At 34.4% G+C, this 18817-nt stretch overlaps 1 protein-coding gene across 4 annotated transcripts in view; it reads left to right on the forward strand.

Moving 5' to 3' along the window:
* Positions 1-18817, forward strand: part of camk2d1 (calcium/calmodulin-dependent protein kinase (CaM kinase) II delta 1) — a 74547-nt gene that overhangs the window by 47569 nt on the left and 8161 nt on the right. For 2 of the 4 annotated variants that reach the window (XM_065261749.1, XM_065261750.1), the window contains exons 7-15: positions 2944-3046; positions 3491-3574; positions 4630-4724; positions 5332-5454; positions 7549-7632; positions 7786-7828; positions 8891-8925; positions 12606-12650; positions 16383-16431. In XM_065261749.1, coding sequence (XP_065117821.1) covers positions 2944-3046; positions 3491-3574; positions 4630-4724; positions 5332-5454; positions 7549-7632; positions 7786-7828; positions 8891-8925; positions 12606-12650; positions 16383-16431 — 661 coding nt within the window. The remainder of the gene's footprint in view (positions 1-2943; positions 3047-3490; positions 3575-4629; positions 4725-5331; positions 5455-7548; positions 7633-7785; positions 7829-8890; positions 8926-12605; positions 12651-16382; positions 16432-18817) is intronic. The other 2 variants (XM_065261751.1, XM_065261752.1) reach the window with 1 other exon arrangement.

Raw genomic sequence — 18817 nt, forward strand, 5'->3', positions numbered from 1 at the left:
CTCTTTTGTTTTTCATCCCCTCTTCTCTTTCCTTTCTTCCCTCAATTCCTTCCCTCCTTTTTTCTTTCCTTTCTTCCTTCCTTCCTTTCTTTCTTCATTCCTGCCTTTTTTCCTCTCTTTCTTTTTTTCTTTCTTTCTTTCTGTCGTTCTTTCATTCTTTCTGTCGTTCTTTCATTCTTTCTGTCGTTCTTTCATTCTTTCTGTAGTTCTTTCTTTCTTTCTGTCGTTCTTTCTTTCTTTCTGTCGTTCTTTCTTTCTTTCTGTCGTTCTTTTTTTGTGTTTCTATCCTTTTTTAATTTCCTTTCTTTTCTTTCCTCCTTTCCTCTTTTGTCTCCTCCCCCTCTTTCTTTCCTTTCTTCCCTCATTTCCTTCCCTCCTTTTTTCTTTCCTTTCTTCCTTACTTTCTTTCTTCATTCCCGCCTTTTTTCCTCTTTCTTTCTTTCTTTATTTCTTTCTGTTTTTCTTCTTTTTCTTTCTTTCTTTTTTCCTTCCTTCCTGCCCTCCCTCCCTCCTTTTCGTTCTTTTTCTTTATTTCTTCCTTTTCCACTCATTTTCCCCCTTCTTTGCTTCCTTCCCTCCCTTTCTCCCTTTCTCCTTTTTGTTCTTTTTTCCTTCCTTTATTCCTTTCCTCCTTTTCTTTCCCTTTCTTTCTTTCTTTCTTTCTTTCTTTCTTTCTTTCTTTCTTTCTTTCTTTCTTTCTTTCTTTCTTTCTTTCTTTCTTTCTTTCTTTCTTTCTTTCTTTCTTTCTTTCTTTCTTCATTCCCACCTTTTTTCCTCTCTTTCTTTCTTTCTTTCTTTCTTTGTGTTTCTATCGTTTCATCATTTTCTTTCTTTTCTTTCCTCCTTTCCTCTTTTGTTTTTCATCCCCTCTTTCTTTCCTTTCTTCCCTCAATTCCTTCCCTCCTTTTTTCTTTCTTTCCTTTCTTTCTTCCTTCCTTTCTTTCTTCATTCCTGCCTTTTTTCCTCTCTTTCTTTCTTTCTTTCTTTCTTTCTTTCTTTCTTTCTTTCTTTCTTTCTTTCTTTCTTTCTTTCATCCTTTCTGTTGTTCTTTCTTTGTGTTTCTATCCTTTCATCATTTTCTTTCTTTTCTTTCCTCCTTTCCTCTTTTGTTTTTCATCCCCTCTTTCTTTCCTTTCTTCCCTCAATTCCTTCCCTCCTTTTATCTTTCCTTTCTTCCTTCCTTCCTTCCTTCCTTCCTTTCTTTCTTCATTCCTGCCTTCTTTCTTTCTTTCTTTCTTTTTTTGTTTCTGTCATCCTTTCATCCTTTCTGTCGTTTTTTTTTCTTTCTGTCATCCTTTCTGTCATTCTTTCTTTGTGTTTCTATCCTTTCATCATTTTCTTTCTTTTCTTTCCTCCTTTCCTCTTTTGTTTTTCATCCCCTCTTCTCTTTCCTTTCTTCCCTCAATTCCTTCCCTCCTTTTTTCTTTCCTTTCTTCCTTCCTTCCTTTCTTTCTTCATTCCTGCCTTTTTTCCTCTCTTTCTTTTTTTCTTTCTTTCTTTCTGTCGTTCTTTCATTCTTTCTGTCGTTCTTTCATTCTTTCTGTCGTTCTTTCATTCTTTCTGTAGTTCTTTCTTTCTTTCTGTCGTTCTTTCTTTCTTTCTGTCGTTCTTTCTTTCTTTCTGTCGTTCTTTTTTTGTGTTTCTATCCTTTTTTAATTTCCTTTCTTTTCTTTCCTCCTTTCCTCTTTTGTCTCCTCCCCCTCTTTCTTTCCTTTCTTCCCTCATTTCCTTCCCTCCTTTTTTCTTTCCTTTCTTCCTTACTTTCTTTCTTCATTCCCGCCTTTTTTCCTCTTTCTTTCTTTCTTTATTTCTTTCTGTTTTTCTTCTTTTTCTTTCTTTCTTTTTTCCTTCCTTCCTGCCCTCCCTCCCTCCTTTTCGTTCTTTTTCTTTATTTCTTCCTTTTCCACTCATTTTCCCCCTTCTTTGCTTCCTTCCCTCCCTTTCTCCCTTTCTCCTTTTTGTTCTTTTTTCCTTCCTTTATTCCTTTCCTCCTTTTCTTTCCCTTTCTTTCTTTCTTTCTTTCTTTCTTTCTTTCTTTCTTTCTTTCTTTCTTTCTTTCTTTCTTTCTTTCTTTCTTTCTTTCTTTCTTTCTTTCTTTCTTTCTTTCTTTCTTTCTTTCTTTCTTTCTTTCTTTCTTTCTTCATTCCCACCTTTTTTCCTCTTTCTTTCTTTCTTTCTTTCTTTCTTTCTTTCTTTCTTTCTTTCTCATTTCCTTCCCTCCTTTTTTCTTTCCTTTCTTCCTTACTTTCTTTCTTCATTCCTGCCTTTTTTCCTCTTTCTTTCTTTCTTTCTTTCTTTCTTTCTTTCTGTTTTTCTTCTTTTTATTTCTTTCTTTTTGTTTCTTTCCTTTCCTCCTTTTCTTTCTTTCCTTTCCTCCTTTGTTTTTCCTTCCCTCTTTCTTTCTTTCCTTTCCCTGACTATTTTTCTTTACTTCCTTTCCTCCTTTTTTCCTTCCTCCTTTCCTTTTTTCTTTCTTTCTTATGCATGTATAATCTGTTCTAGTCTTAATGGGTTATGCATATATTGCTGGTGATCTGTTTAATATTTTTTGATCTTGCCTTTTTGAAACAGTTTTATATAACATTTTTCTTACAATAATTTTGATTGGCTTAAGTATTACTTGAGTAAAACATTAATGAAGAATGGTTACCAAGTTCCTGCATAACCCTGAAGACTAAAGTTTTATAAGACTTTGGTCAAAAATGGCATTTCAGAGCTCAGTTTTTGTTATGAACTTTACATTCAATCAATTTTGGAACAGAAATAATGATTTTCTTTCCTTTTATACAATGAAAAGAGTAAATATACTGTAGAGATTTATAGAGTCGGCTTTGACCCAGGTCTTTTTTTTCATAAGTTTGATAAATGTATTTTGTGCTGTGTTCCTATGATTTATTTAACCTGTAGATTCTCAGAATGTATTTATTTTTCTGACACCCAAAGCCAGAGAATCTTCTCTTAGCCAGTAAACTGAAGGGAGCAGCGGTCAAATTGGCTGATTTTGGGCTTGCCATTGAGGTGCAGGGAGACCAGCAGGCGTGGTTTGGTTAGTACTGACCGTTCACTAAACTACATTGGGTAAATGTTTACTACACCATTGCTGTGCTACAGAAAAAGTGGCTGGAGTAGACAATAGCTTACTGCACTCACTTATGATATTATAAAATATTGCAAATAAATAACCTGAATATGAATAAGTTTTTACGTTGGAGTTTTATTCATGACAAACGCGGTTGGCATTTGCATATAATGAGGATATTCTCTAGGGTTTTAAACAGCTCCAGTTCAGCTGCTGTCTCATTAAAGTCTCTTCTGCCTCTTGGGCATGACGGCACATCAGGGACAAATCTTATTTTAGAATTAGGCTGTAATACTAAAATGCCTTAAGTAAATTCATCTTAAGAGAATTCATTTTGTAGACCATTTAAAAAAGTCACTAACGTTTGTACTCTGAGTGAAGTTTAAATGAGGTTGATCTTTTTTCTCGTAGGTTTTGCTGGGACTCCAGGTTATTTGTCTCCCGAGGTTCTGAGGAAGGAGCCGTATGGCAAACCAGTGGACATGTGGGCATGTGGTACGCAACCAATCCTTCAGAGCTTTGTCATTGGCATCCAGACTGTACTTACTGTAGTCTTTACTTTTTTTAAAGGAACAGTTCACCCAAAAATTAAAAATGATGTCATTGTTGACTTAACCATATGTTGTTCTTCTGCATTTACACAAATATTTTTATTTCGATGACTTAATGTGATCAGTATTTGCTACATGCGGTTTTGGAGAAACAAAGTTGATTTGAATTACACTAAATTACAAAATGAGGCTGTTGATCTTCTGTATTATTTTGCTGTACCTTAAAAAATGTATTTGCTTGCCAAATCCAATATATTTACTCTATTTTACTGCTCGGTTAGTGTTCATTGTTGGTCTCTATACCTCATCATAAATGTGCATTATTGCATCTTGGCACCACATTACTCTCCAAATGTTTGTGTCCTCCAAACCAGCCTACACATAAATGTAATTTTCTGATTTAAAGCTTGCCATATTTTGTTTATTTGCTTCAACGGTCCTTATCTGATAAACAATGAAATGAAATCCAGAATAAAGTGAGTTTGTGAAATCAAGAGCGATCGGTTCAGCACTTATTGTAAAGTGTTACTGAAAGCTGTTATGCGTTTTAAAATGACTGAGTGCCCATTAACTAATGAAAGTGTTGCTATTATATTAAGATTGTATTTGTTAACATTAGTAAATGCATTAGCTAACATTAAGCAACAATAATCAATATTGTTTTTCAGTATTTAGTAATCTTTGTTCATGTTTATAAATGGTAATACAATTATTCATGGTAATTCATCGTGCATGAACTAATATTAACAGATATACCTTTAAAAAAAATATTGTTTATTGTTCGTTCATGTCAGCTAATGCATTTATCAATGTTAATAAATGCAACCTTATTGTAAGTTTTTCCCAGCTTTCAATCTTTGGCCAAACTTTAATTTGTAAAGCAGAGGAAACTGAATTGCTGTCAAACATGAAAATAAAACGAAGAGTCACATCTGATCGTCTCTGTAAACATGCGTGATTCATTTATGGATTAATATCTTTTATGGATTTCCTCTGCAGGTGTGATTCTGTACATTCTTCTGGTGGGTTACCCTCCTTTCTGGGATGAAGATCAACATCGACTTTACCAGCAGATCAAAGCCGGTGCTTATGATGTGAGCCTTTCCCTACAAACATTGTCACATAAGTGTTCGTCAGAAAAATATTTTTTAGCAAACAGTCTAGTCCGGGGGAGTCTGTAGCTCAGACACGGATGCATTAACGCACAGCTGACTTATATTTATAAAAATAATAAGAATATCAAAACTTTTCCATTAGTCAGAGAAACTGGGTGGCTTAATGGATTTTGTCCATCTTGGCTCAGATAACCGACTCTTAGTTTCTCCCTTCGCTCTTCCACACACTCCATAAAGAAACTTTAACATCCACAGAACATTTCTGTTACACAACAGATTATTTTGAAGTAGATTAAAAGGTTTTTTTATTTAAGATTATTTAAAGGTGAGAAAGAAATGAAGTTCTTAGACGACCTTTGACTAAAAGATTATTCGGGGACATATGGCATTGCTGCAAAAAAACGTTTATTGAAGAGCTCATTGGCTCATGTAATCCATTATTTGAGTTTCTTGAAGTTTCTAAAAGTGATCTACTACTATTTATACAATATTAAGAAATTTAAATGTAAAAACAGCACATTAGAATTGTAGATTACACCATAAGGCCTGCTGGATGTTTGTCGTGTTTTTTTTTTTTTTTTTGCAGTTTCCTTCTCCTGAGTGGGACACGGTAACACCAGAGGCCAAAGATCTCATTAACAAGATGCTAACCATTAACCCGGCCAAACGCATCACAGCTGCTGAGGCCCTGAAGCATCCCTGGATCTGCGTATGTCTAGACACACAAACACACACACACACAAACACCCATATACAGCAGTGCAATGCATCAGTCCACATTAAAAATATCTCAATTAAAATTCCATTTTAAAACTATTTAAAAAAAGAATATTATTTATTATATATATATATATATATATATATATATATATATATGTATACGTATGTATGTACGAAAAAGGTAGGTTAGGACCTGAATAGGGCTGCCTAATGATTCATTTGCAAAATAAAAGTTTATACTATTATACATAGCACATCAACAAATATTATATACACATGTATGTATAATTTTAAGGAAAAATGTATTGATATAATAAATATTTATATTTATATTAGGGCTGTCAAAAGTTTAATCGCGATTAATCGCATACAAAATAAAAGTTTTTTTCCATACTTTATTTGTGTGCACTGTGTGTAATTATTATATATATATATACACACACACACACACACACACACACACACATTAATATTTGTATTTAACAAATATTTACATCTATATTTTGATATATTTTGATATATTTTATATTATAAATATAAATAAAAAAGATACCTAAATAACATTTTTCTTAAATTCATACATTTATGTGTGTATTAATATATACATAATGCATACACAAAGTACACACACATGTATATTATGCAAACACAAACTTTAATTTTATATGTGATTAATCGTGATTAATCTTTTGACAGCCCTAATTTATATATGATATAAATGATATGTAAATATACAAATGTTGATACATATTTTTTTTAATATATGCTTGCATGTGTGTGCATTTATATATACACATAATTATTATACACATTACACACACATTTAATATGTAAACAAAAACTTTTATTCTGCAAATGATTAGTCGCGATTAATCGTAAGCCAGCTCTATACCTGAATTGGTCCTTTGTGAACTGATTGGATTGTTGAAAGTTATGTCATGTTCAGTGGCGGCCGGTAACTTATTTTTGCGCTCGATGAGAAGTTCGTCCCAACATGTATGTAGCCCATCATGTGTGTGGTTGGTAATTTCAAAATATGTGTTTTGCGCGTCAAGAGATCGTGTGTGCATCACGTGTCTTGTCAAAATAAGTGCCTGCTGCAGACGCATCTAAAGGGTTTATGATAAGAGAGACGCTCGCGTTTGCCAGATACTCGCATAATCTCATGCGTAATCAGAGTTTAGTGTTAAGTTAGTGTCTTGCGTGAATTTTGTGAACGTGAGCGTCTCTTTTATCATAAACGGTTTTGACGCATTTGCAGCAGGCACTGATTTTGATAAAACATTTGATGCACATGGTTCACATGACGCAACAAACACATATTTAGAATTTGCGCCCCTCGGATGAGCAGTCACGAGCCGGCACTGGTCATGTTGCTATTTGCTAATCGTTGCGATCTTATTCTGGGCCCTGCCCTCGAGTCATCCCTCGTGACCGGAAGTAAAGAGAGATCATTTTGAGAAGATGTGCGTTTTTTGATTAAAGATTATAAGGGCACATAAAAATAAAAATAATGAAGCTCAAACATCAGTCTTTTTTTCAAAAAAATACCACAATGCTCCCAAAAAATTTTGGTTTTCAATTTCATTGTGACTTTTAAAATTTTTTGGCCAAACTTTGAACAAAAGGTCATCAAGCTAAGTATTTATTAACATCGTAAGATTGCTTTGGGAACCTTCTTGGATCCTGCTGGAATTTCATGGATCATCAGGTTTTCCATGCTACAGTAACTGAAGTAAATGCTGTCATTATAGCAAGAGGGGGATAAACCACATGCAAAAATATTTTAAAATTCATGTTTAAGTTTAAAACCTCACCTTGTATTTAAATGATGCTGATTATATAATAAAGTAGATGCTGTTATTATTTATTATCAGTATGAAGGATTCTTCTTAACTGTAGTCTGTGTGTGGTTGCCAAGAGATGTACCCACTTGATGCATATAGACCGTGTGCTCACAGGTGTATTTATAGTCATTTTACAACAGCTTTGAATGTGTCTCATCCAATCAGAATGTACTGTAGAGTCTGAACTCGGATCAGTTTTACTGTATAATTGACTATGTAATTCTGTGTTGTCATAGCAACGCTCCACAGTCGCCTCCATGATGCACAGACAGGAGACTGTCGAGTGTCTGAAGAAGTTCAACGCCAGGAGGAAACTGAAAGTAAGAAGTTTAATGAGACCGCTGTAACTCGCATGAAAGAGTTTAGCACCATCACAGGCCTGCAGTTAGTTGGTTTAATGGTTATCAAGCAGAACTAATAAATAATTTACATAACTGCCTAGACTCTTATGTGCTCTTTTGGACTGCTTTTAGGGTGCCATCCTGACCACCATGCTGGCTACACGAAACTTCTCAAGTAAGAAATGATCTGCATTTTTGTTTTATGCTTGAATTGTGTAAGAAATTTAAAGTTGTGAACTTATTTTTGAGAGATTGCTGAGCATGTTTGATGCTTCAGGTCATTAAATGCATGACACTGCTTTGTTTGTAGTCTTTTATATACATACTAGTACGTAAGATGGGGATACGCTTGGTTCATTTCAGCTGTTAGCAGAAACATGGCGTGACTTTGAATGTGTTTCTCTGAAATAAAATCAACCATTTTTGTGTTTGTAGCCAATGTGGTTTTAAATGTTTATCGTATTCAAATCACAAACACTATTGCATAATATGTTAAATTGTTCTCTAAAGTAGCAGTTCACTTCCATTAATTCTAATTGAGGCTTTTAACCTCAATCTTGGATACAAATGAATATTTGATATGCCTCTCAAATCACATTTCATTACATTATGCAAATCTTTAATTATGATTCATGTTTATTCAGAAGTTTGAGTTTTGAGGCAAATAGATGATGAAAATGTCAAATACAGAGAGAATCTTGATTTTCCTTTTACATAAGTTAGGGTTGCATAACGATTAATCGCGATTAATCTATAGCAGATTAAAGGTTTTTGTTTACATCATATATTTGTGTGTACTGTGTATAATAACTTTGTATAAAAATACACACACATGCATGTATGTATTTAAGAAATGTTTACATGTGTATATACATTTGTATATTTAATGCATAATTTATATTATATATAAATACTTAATATATAAATATATTTTTTTCTTAAAATAATACATGCATGTGTGCATATTTATATATGCATTATTATTATTATTATTATTATTATTATTATTAATATTATTATTATTATTATTATTATTATTATTATTATTATTATTATTATTATATATTATTATTATTATTATTATTATTATTATTATACACAGTTCACACACATATATGATGTAAACAAAAACTTTTATTTTGCAATAGATTAATTTCGATTAATTGTTAAACTTAAGCACTAGCAACCGTTCTCTCTCTGTAATGCTCACAGTAATTCTCTTTATTTCACTTAACAGGCAAGAATCCGTACAAGAAGCCTGATGGGGTTAAGGTAGGTTTACTGCTCTACAGATGGCATAAAATTATTTCAAAGCGTTTATTAAGGGTTTTTCTGTTAAACCTCATATTGTGCAACTATATATTTCTATATTTTGCATGCATACAGACACACACAGAGCGTCATTGAAGCTTAGCCAATGGCTGCACATATATGTTAGCCTAGCGTGTTTAATGGGTGTGCATGTTCGTGCATTAGTGCTCTTTTGGGTCATGGCTTCAGAAATCATATCTGGAGGGTGGGAAAGCTCCACTGGGGATGCTAGTATGCTCTCTTTCTCTCTCTCTTTCTCTCTCCGTGTATATAACATATTGCATGATGGTCAGTTTGAAAGCACAACATTAGCAGGATGAGAAATGCTGTAGTGCAGGGCTAGTCAACTGGCGGCCCTACAATCATCTTAATCCGGCTCGTCTGTCATCTTTGTCTGATTTAAAATAAGCGTGGTTACTTTAAATCCGCCGTTCCACTGTACGTGACAATTGACGGCCGATAAACCGGAAGGTGAGTCGGAAAGGGACTGTGACAGACCAACCGGAAGTGATGTATTTCCCTGTGTTCCGATCAAAACGCTGTGTGCAAGGTGAAAATTATTAATCAATTTTTTTCAACTTTATCATTAACACTTGAATCCTATAAATTTGATTGATTACTGATGTGTAAATTATTAAGTATAAATAGATTTGTAGATTAAAGGCTCTTGCGCTAGAATGAGCTTTTATTCCATGTTGACATGGATTTGCACTCTTAGAAAGGATTTACACATCTTTGTGCGTTAAGCTTTTAACACATTATGTGTCATGTTGTGTTGATTTTGTGTTAAAATATAATCATCACGATTGCCACTAGGGGGCGTACCTCGACAGTCGTGTCCAAAAGTAGTGTACAATGGAAAGGTGGTTTAGCCTATATATCTTTAAAATGTTAAACAAGAAAACATGAAGTCTAATTTAAGTCGTTAGAAGACGACTAGCTGTATGCTGTGAATACTTGAAATGTAACAATTTATGAAAGTTAAACAATTATAAACAAAAGCAAAGCAGTTTAAGAGCTCTACATGTGTTGATTATTTACACTTGCACTTTTTTGTGCAAGATTCCTAGTTAAATTATTATAATTTGCCTCTTGCATGTTAAAGTGGTCCTTGAAGAAGAGTAGTTGAAGACCCCTGCTGTATGTGTTAATATGATTTTATTTGCATCTTTCATGACACCTAACTGCAGAAAAGAAAGTCAAATTCAGCAGAGCGTGCATTGGTGAGATGTGCTATAGTTTCGTTGTTATTTTTGATTGATTTAGTCTCTAGTTTTGTACTTGTATTTGGCATAGATTGGTGCTTAGGTGTAGATGGATGTTTAATTCTACTGTAGGTGTCTGTCCTTGTATTCATTACTGTCAAATTCTTTAGTTTTAATGAGCAAATATGTGTTGAACTAAAATGTAAGTTTAATGATATCCTATTTAAGTTAAAAATAGCATATGAGACACCTAATCCAGTATTTGGCTTTGCTTAAAGAGAACATCTGTGTTTTTATTTCATTAGGTGTGTTGTTGGCAAAACAATATTCCTCATATGTTGTCTTTATATCCTCTGAGGGGCTATCATTTTTCTCTAACATGGTCTGTAGTAAAGCTTCGAGTACAGTTTGTTCAGAAATATCTTGACTTTAGTATCAATCAAGTCTTAAGAATATTAGATGCTTTTATCTAAATTAAGCATTGTCACATATATATCATATATATCATATTCAATGTTGAAAGATTTTAAAAGGATTCCAGAACATTTGGTCAATTGTGCGTTGAATAGTTTGTTGAAATGTTTTTGGGCTTTTGCCATATAAAGTTTCAGTGGTTATCCTGGGAAATCTGTGAGTTACTTTTCAGGGGTAATTTTCTTGCAAACTTTCATAGTCATGCTTTTATTCCTTTCAGACGACTTGACATTTACACAAAACAATTAAAACTTGAACTACAATACTACACTGAACAAAAGTTAGAGTTTTCATTGAAAGCAGGTCATTTTGAAGGTCCATTTTGCAGTAGTTGAGAACTAGTTGTTGTCAACGGTTATTTCGATGTCCAACAAGATGTGAAACTTGAATGAAACTTGACATTTCTTTTACTCATCTAAAGCTTTGCTTATTTGTTTCTGTCCACCTGCTCTCCCACCTTTATATCAATAAAAACAAGGTTATGATCCGCTATTAAAAACCCTCTGTCCTGATACTGTATATACTCTACTGTATTACTGATCATTCATCGTGTGTTAGCCCTGTTGAAAAAAAACCAAGACCATTACAGAAATTCCTAATGGTATCCATTAAAATAGCTTTTACCATTAAAACCACTACAAAATTCCTTTTTGTAGTGTGTTTTGGGACATATCCCATTAGGATTTAATGGCGCCACCAATAGAACCCAAGACACAGCAGTAGAGACCAACAGAGACCATTATAATTTCCAATACGACCAATAAAATTCCCATTAAAACAATAAATCCAATAGATTTTCTGTGATGGTGTCTTTTGTTTTTGCAGGGAGGAGATACACAAACTGCAGTTAATTTTTTTATCTAGATCATTTTATTAAATGTTTGTTCTAGATCAGGTGTTCCCAAACTTTTTTTTTTAGGTGGAATATGATTAATTTGAGTCATTATTTGGATTAATGTTTAATATAAAAAATGTTAATGAAGTAATAATCTCATTTATTAGCTTCTTCAAAGTATAGTTTTACCCTATAGTCTACTTTTCCCGCTCTGCTATCAACATGTCTATCTTAAAAGTTATTAAAGGAACAGTATGTAGGATTGTGGCCAAAACTGGTATTGCAATTACAAAACTTGTGGCTAAAACTGGTACTGCAATCACCCAACTAGTGGCCAATACACAACATGACAACATAAACATCAGTTGAGGGCTGCAACTCCACTTTTTAAATAACAATATCCTGGCCAGACCACTGTTGTCAGTGATATACGTATTTGAAATAAAATGATTTCTTAATGTCTAGTGACATATCAGGGCCATTTTATGATTAATTGATATAAATTTCTTACATACTGTTCCTTTAAAGCTTTGTTGTCCTGTATCTGCTAACTAAAAAAAAAAAAATCGTATACACTCATAGTGTATGCATACTTCACATTTTGCGCAGTAGCAGCAAACAGACTCTTTATTTTAGGCCATCATGGGCCTTAACATCTTTCTCTTTTCTCAGTCCAAGTATTTTCAACCACACAAACTTCAGCAATACAAAATAAGAAAACTTTACCAACGTTTGAATCGAATATTCTTGAATTGTTTTCTATTTTCTGATGTCGTCTTGTGTTGCTGCATGCTTTCTCTGAATATCCTGTACTGTCGCTTTAATGTAAATGTCCCCATATTCCCATGACCTCGAATCCAAACCGCTGTACTCTTTATCTGTTGTAAAGTTCACCAAGCTTTAAAGATGATTAAGATGTGAAAAACTGTTCACTCGTAACTAAATTGTTTATGATCCGAGACATGAGGTCAAGCTTATTTGAACCTTAAATTGTATTTAATATCAGCGGACCTTTAGTTCAATACTGAAACACTTGGTGTGCTTTATTGCTTCTTATTGCAATGCTTTTTCTGTTGATCTCTTTCTGTTCATTTTATTTCTTCTCTTTCTTTGCATGCCCCTGTCAGGAGCCCCAAACTACTGTTATCCACAATCCTACCGATGGAAATAAGGTATTGAGTGTTTACTGAGGATGACTGTGGTTTTTTAAAGGGTTAGTTTTGCACTGTAAAAAGTTACTTATTTGGTAACACCTACACAATTTAAGTGTATTCAACTTTTAAGGTGTTACTAATTGAAGTAATTTTTCAGTTGATCCACCTTTTCTTGGGGTTAGTGGGCAATCGTAGCTTAGTAGTTGGAGAGTCGGGCTTGTAACCCAAACGTTGCTGGTTTGAGTCTTGTGGTCGCAGATTTCGACTGAGGTGCCCTTGAGCAAGGCACCTGTCCCCCATTGCTCCCCGGATGTGTCGGATGTGTGTGTGTGTTTACTATTCACTGGATGGGTTAAAAGCAGAGGTCACATTTCAAGTAGGGGTTACCATAAATTGGCAAATATGTCACTTACAATATTGAAAATATTTTGGTCTCCTTGTGAAACAGATAAGGAACATTTTTAAAGAATGGTCCGGTTGTTGTCTTTAATGCAGTTTGAGTAAGTAAAAAAATTTATCATTAAAGTGCTCCAAAGTACTTGTGCACTACAGTCCATGTTTTCTATATTTATATGTGAGAAACAGACTAAAAGAGTAGTTTATTAAAAAAATATTGACATTTAGATCCATTTCTTCACAGTCACATAAAGTAGGTATGATGACAAAATTTTAAAAAACCCCAATGCTCAAAATACACTCACCTAAAGGATTTGGGCCGTTCTGAGTATTTCACAATCTGCTCAGTTACTGTGATTTTCACGCAACCATTTCTAGGGTTTACAAAGAATGGTGTGAAAAGGGAAAAACATCCAGTATGTGGCAGTCCTGAGAGCGAAAATGCCTTGTTGATGCTAGAGGTCAGAGGAGAATGGGCCGAATGATTCAAGCTGATAAAAGAGCAACTTTGACTGAAATAACCACTCGTTACAACTGAGGTATGCAGCAAAGCATTTGTGAAGCCACAACACACACAACCTTGAGGCGGATGGGCTACAACAGCAGAAGACCCCACCTGGTACTGCTCATCTCCACTACAAATAGGAAAAAGAGGCTACAATTTGCACGAGCTCAACAAAATTGGACAGTTGAAGACTGGAAAAATGTTGCCTGGTCTGATGAGTCTCCATTTCTGTTGAGACATTCAGATGGTAGAGTCAGAATTTGGCATAAACAGAATGAGATCATGGATCCATCATGCCTTGTTATCACTGTGCAGGCTGGTGGTGGTGGTGTAATGGTGTGGGGGATGTTTTATTGGCACACTTTAGGCTCCGTAGTGCATCGTTTAAATGCCACGGCCTACCTGAGCATTGTTTCTGACCATGTCCATCTCTTTATGACCATCATGTACTCATCCTCTAATGGCTACTTCCAGCAGGATAATGCACCAAGTCACAAAGCTCGAATCATTTCAAATTGGTTTCTTGAACATGACAATGAGTTCACTGTACTAAAATGGCCCCCACAGTCACCAGATCTCAACCCAATAGAGCATCTTTGGGATGTGGTGGAACGGGAGCTTCGTTCCCTGGATGTGCATCCCACAAATCTCCATCAACTGCAAGATGCTATCCTATCAATATGGGCCAACATTTCTAAAGAATGCTTTTAGCACCTTGTTGAATCAATGCCACGTAGAATTAAGGCAGTTCTGAAGGTGAAAGGGGGTCAAACACAGTATTAGTATGGTGTTCCTAATAATCCTTTAGGGGAGTGTATATCACATGACTATGATATTTTTAATATTAGAAATCAGAGGAAAAAGTTATATATGGATGTCTATGGAAGGTGTGTGACCGAAAATTCTGCTTATTCACATGTTTTTGCTTGTAACTTTCTCATTTCATCAGAATTTTGTTAGTTCTTTCAAATTGAATCATAAACATTTACTGTTTTAGTTGGAATGGGCATCAGACCCATGCATGGTAACCATGGTTTTTAGAACGATGCCTGCAGTTCTGATGTTCTGACAGGACGTTCGCTTTAGTCTATTTAGCAGAAATACCACATACCTTCTTCACCATGGATTTCGATGAAATTTCATCAGTACTAGGATAAAATATATATTTTTATGTCCACCTACCTTTCATTAGTGTCCAGAGTTTAGTGGAAGCACAAAGTGACACAAATTTTCAAACAGTTGCTATAAACTAAAAACACCTCCGGGATGAAAGCCCAAAATATCAAACGCTTCTGGTGGTTGGACTTGACATATTTATTGCCGCATTTAGTAAAAACATTTTACAACCATGCGTCAAGGACACAGAATTTTGACGTGCATGCCCACGATGTCAGCATGGCTTGTTATAAACTTAATACTTAAAACAATTAAAGCTACAATATGTAGGATTTTCACCAGTAGAGGTCACTATTTCACAATAACCAAGGCGAAGTTAATGACGTTATGAAGGAAAGTGGAACGATGTGAGATGTTGTTTTCACCATTCAGAAACGGATGTAATTCGCTAATCTGTTCATGGATGAGGTAATAAATAAGCCTATTTCACAATATGACGGCTTTGACCGGAAGTAGGAAATACTTACTTCCTGTTGCACTACTATGATCGCCACTCAATATAATAATGGACTGACAGCTACTTGTTTTATACAAAACATAAATTTTCTTGCAGATGCGACATGCAGATATTGTCCGTTTAGGTGTTAGTTGGAAAGGATGGAATGTGAAAAAACATTCTGGAGGATTATTGAAAATCATTTGTGAAATTTCTGGTTTGGTAAAGGGATCAGCCCCTTTGAGTACACCATTATAAACTTGCTCGGCTCCAACAAATCAATTTCTAGATCAAGCACCAGACTAACTGCCCTACTTGACATCAATTGTAGTGGTTTTGATTACTGATTACTTGTTCTTGAAGATTGCACTGTTAGTAGTGAATGGTACTGCAAAGAATTCACCGAGTTTGGGAAATTACTTTCAAAAGACCTCTGGAATGAAGTTGTAGAAATTACAAAACTGTACCCCAGGGTGGTACCCTAAAACATAATACATTGTTGTACCTTTTTGGGTACGTTACTGTATTTTAAAGCAACACTATGTAGTTTTTTTACCTTTAAATAATGTCTCTAAAATTATTTCAGTGATAGAACAACTTTTAACTGGACAAATTGTACTGTTGCTGCAACCTGAGCAGCCTCCTAGCTGCTACAAGCACACTCTGAAAGTGCCGGTGGAGGGTAGGAAACACAGCCCCGCCCCTCCCCCTGCCTGCAGAAGAGTGTCTGATACCAGGCACTGTTGCGCTTTTCAACCACATGGGGAGCTGTAAGTCATTTTTACATGGAAACTACATAGTGTTGCTTTAAGGGCATATTGTGTACCTTTAAAAGTACAGGTAAATGTTTTGTTATAGATGAATTATAAATCACAAAAACGAGTACCATGAAAATGCGTATATCAGGAAATGTCACTTTACCAAACTTGATGGTAATTTTCTTTGGATGTTTGGCATTAACATTAGCTTGAAGGACACAAGTGTAGTGAAGTGCATGGGTGCTTGCGATGATCCTTTCATTGCATGGTTTATACTCATTTTTAATTCTCTGTCTTCTGTCTTTCTTGTTGTATGATAAGTATGCATACTCATCCAACAGCATACAGAAAGAGAGCATGCTGTATGTGCTGTATAGACAGCAGTGCGAAGTATGGTTTTGATGGGCAGCCTTTATTTATCTTTCAGTATGAATGGAGCTCATTATTTATTGATATGTGTATGTTTTGATCTTATTCAGGAATCTTCAGAGAGCGCAAACACAACTATTGAAGATGAAGACTTTAAAGGTAAAGCTTGAATCTTATTTCTGATCTGTGATCTGTGCTTCAGACTGTCATTAGTTTATCTTTTGTTTGTTTCATTGTTGTGAAAGTAATCAGAGTAATGTTTGCTTACTTATTTTTAAATATTATAAAATTATGAATGAGGAGAATCCAGGCAACTTTAATTTTAGTATAACACCGCAACATTTTACTTTCAGCTCAAGGCCCTCAGTCAGGGCCTTCGGTAGAAAAAGGTTTGGGCACCCCTGTATTAGGATATAGTCCCACAGAATCTCAATAACAGTGCGCTTTTTTTAAGTACAGACAGAAATAGTAGCTATAAAAAACATTGGTTTTACCTTAGCTGCTCTTTTGTAATTTCCTTTGGGAAAACACTTCCACAACTTCATCGAAATCCAGTTAGCAAGTTCAGATTATATGCCCATTCGAGATAGTGAACTGAGACGTTTATTCTAACCTGTTTAACGAGTGACTGCATAATGCATTAGCATAATTTATTTGTTAAACATTTATTTAAAAAAAAACACTATATTTCACAGTTTTTAGTGTCATTTTATTAAATAAAAATGATATGAAATACATACAGTAGCCTACATTTACCAGGGTCCCTGTGGGCCCAAACGTGGGTTTTGTGGTCCAGGGTCAGATATATTGTTATTCGAGTCAGTCTTGTTTTGTAACTCATGCATAACGTTACAGCATGTTGATGTAGTGCAGATTCACCTTTGACCCTTCACTTATTCAAACTGATACAGTAGATGCTATAATAGTAGGAAATAAAGTCAAACCCCTTTAATAGGTGTTTTCTGATCAGTGTACCGTCAGTCATGTGAAGTCTTATTTACAGTAACAGCTGGTGAAGGTCTCCACCTGTTCACACATCTGTTCACTTTCTCTTCCTCTTTATTGTTATTTTCAGCCAGGACTTGACTTAAGCGATACTAAGTTTGTATGGTTCTTTATATGTTTATGGTGTTTTTATACCCATGCTGAGTAAAGCAAGTTTTCTACATCACAATGCATGTTGCAACCAATCACATCACCGGGTTGACCGAGTGGATCGGGTTCAAGTTGGTGTGATTGTAAGTGGAGGCGAGGACTCATATTCACAGATTCATGTTTACTGAAGCAATGGTGTTACATTCAAGCTATATTAAGGCATTGGAGAAGAAAAAGCTTTAATTTAGATGAGTTTTAAGGGATTACATTTTCAACTTAAATTTAAATGAGTTATTCAGAAGATAATTTTAAAAAGCTGGAAAATAAACAGAAGAGCAGTGTTAAATCTTTTTTTAGTTTAAATCACTCTGTGAACTCAAAAGACAATAAAGTCTAAAAGATAAATGGGTTATTCTCACAAAATCCAGATTTAGAAGGTGTCCAGCATCAGATTTTTTAAAAAAGCCCTTGAAGCCAATTTTTTTGCACATATAAGATTAAGGTCTGATTTTACTATAACCATTATTTTTAGAGGATTTAACAAATATTTCCTACAGAATTATTTAATTTTTTTAGATTATCATTATCAAAAATTATCATTACCGCAACATGATATTACATTAAATATATGCATTTACAAACTCATGTTTCGGTAATGAGAACTAAAAAGTTGTCTAGGTACTTTGACAAACAAAATGTCAACTTATCTGGAAAGAAAAAATAAAAACTGCTTACCTGATAGCCATCTTGAGTGTCACAGTCAATTATGTCCCTTCCAACAAAGTTTTTTTTTAAATGTTAGTTCCTTGAGGGCTTAAACAATGTTTGAAAATTGTTGCGGAGGATGAGAAAATTGGTCTTGGACACATTTATATTCCTTATTATTGTCTTACCAATACTCACCAAACACCACATATTTCTTTACTGTAAATGTTTATAGTATAACATGCACTGAAGCTTTTTATTTTTTAGCTTTTTTAATTATAATTATTTCCATGTGAAAGAACCCAAATCCAGTCATGGACACGTTGCGGTAATGAAAATTTTCCCCTTAAATGTGAAAAAAAAACAAAATTGGTTTGTAAGATGTCATTTGAAATCATGTGCAAAATAGCACATGAAGAGATGTTTGTAACCGTATGCTTCTTATTTTGATAGCATTTACTTTTTTATTAAAATGTTTAATGACTAGTTTTACAAGATTTCATAATAGCTCATATGTCTTTTCATTCACGTCTTTGTTTTCAAGGAATGCTCTATTCATCTATTATTCATGTTTTTATCATTTCTACTCATTTATCCATTTCTTTTTCCTCTCTTTTTTACAACCCTAACCTTATGCTCCATCCACCCACCCACCCATCTATCCAATATGAATCTATCCATATATCCATAATAATATCCTCCTGAAATAATCACTGCATTTATTTAGTCTACCGGGTCCCTCTAG

Source organism: Paramisgurnus dabryanus, chromosome 2, assembly GCF_030506205.2.
Source record: "Paramisgurnus dabryanus chromosome 2, PD_genome_1.1, whole genome shotgun sequence".
NCBI classification, from domain to species: Eukaryota; Metazoa; Chordata; class Actinopteri; order Cypriniformes; family Cobitidae; genus Paramisgurnus; species Paramisgurnus dabryanus.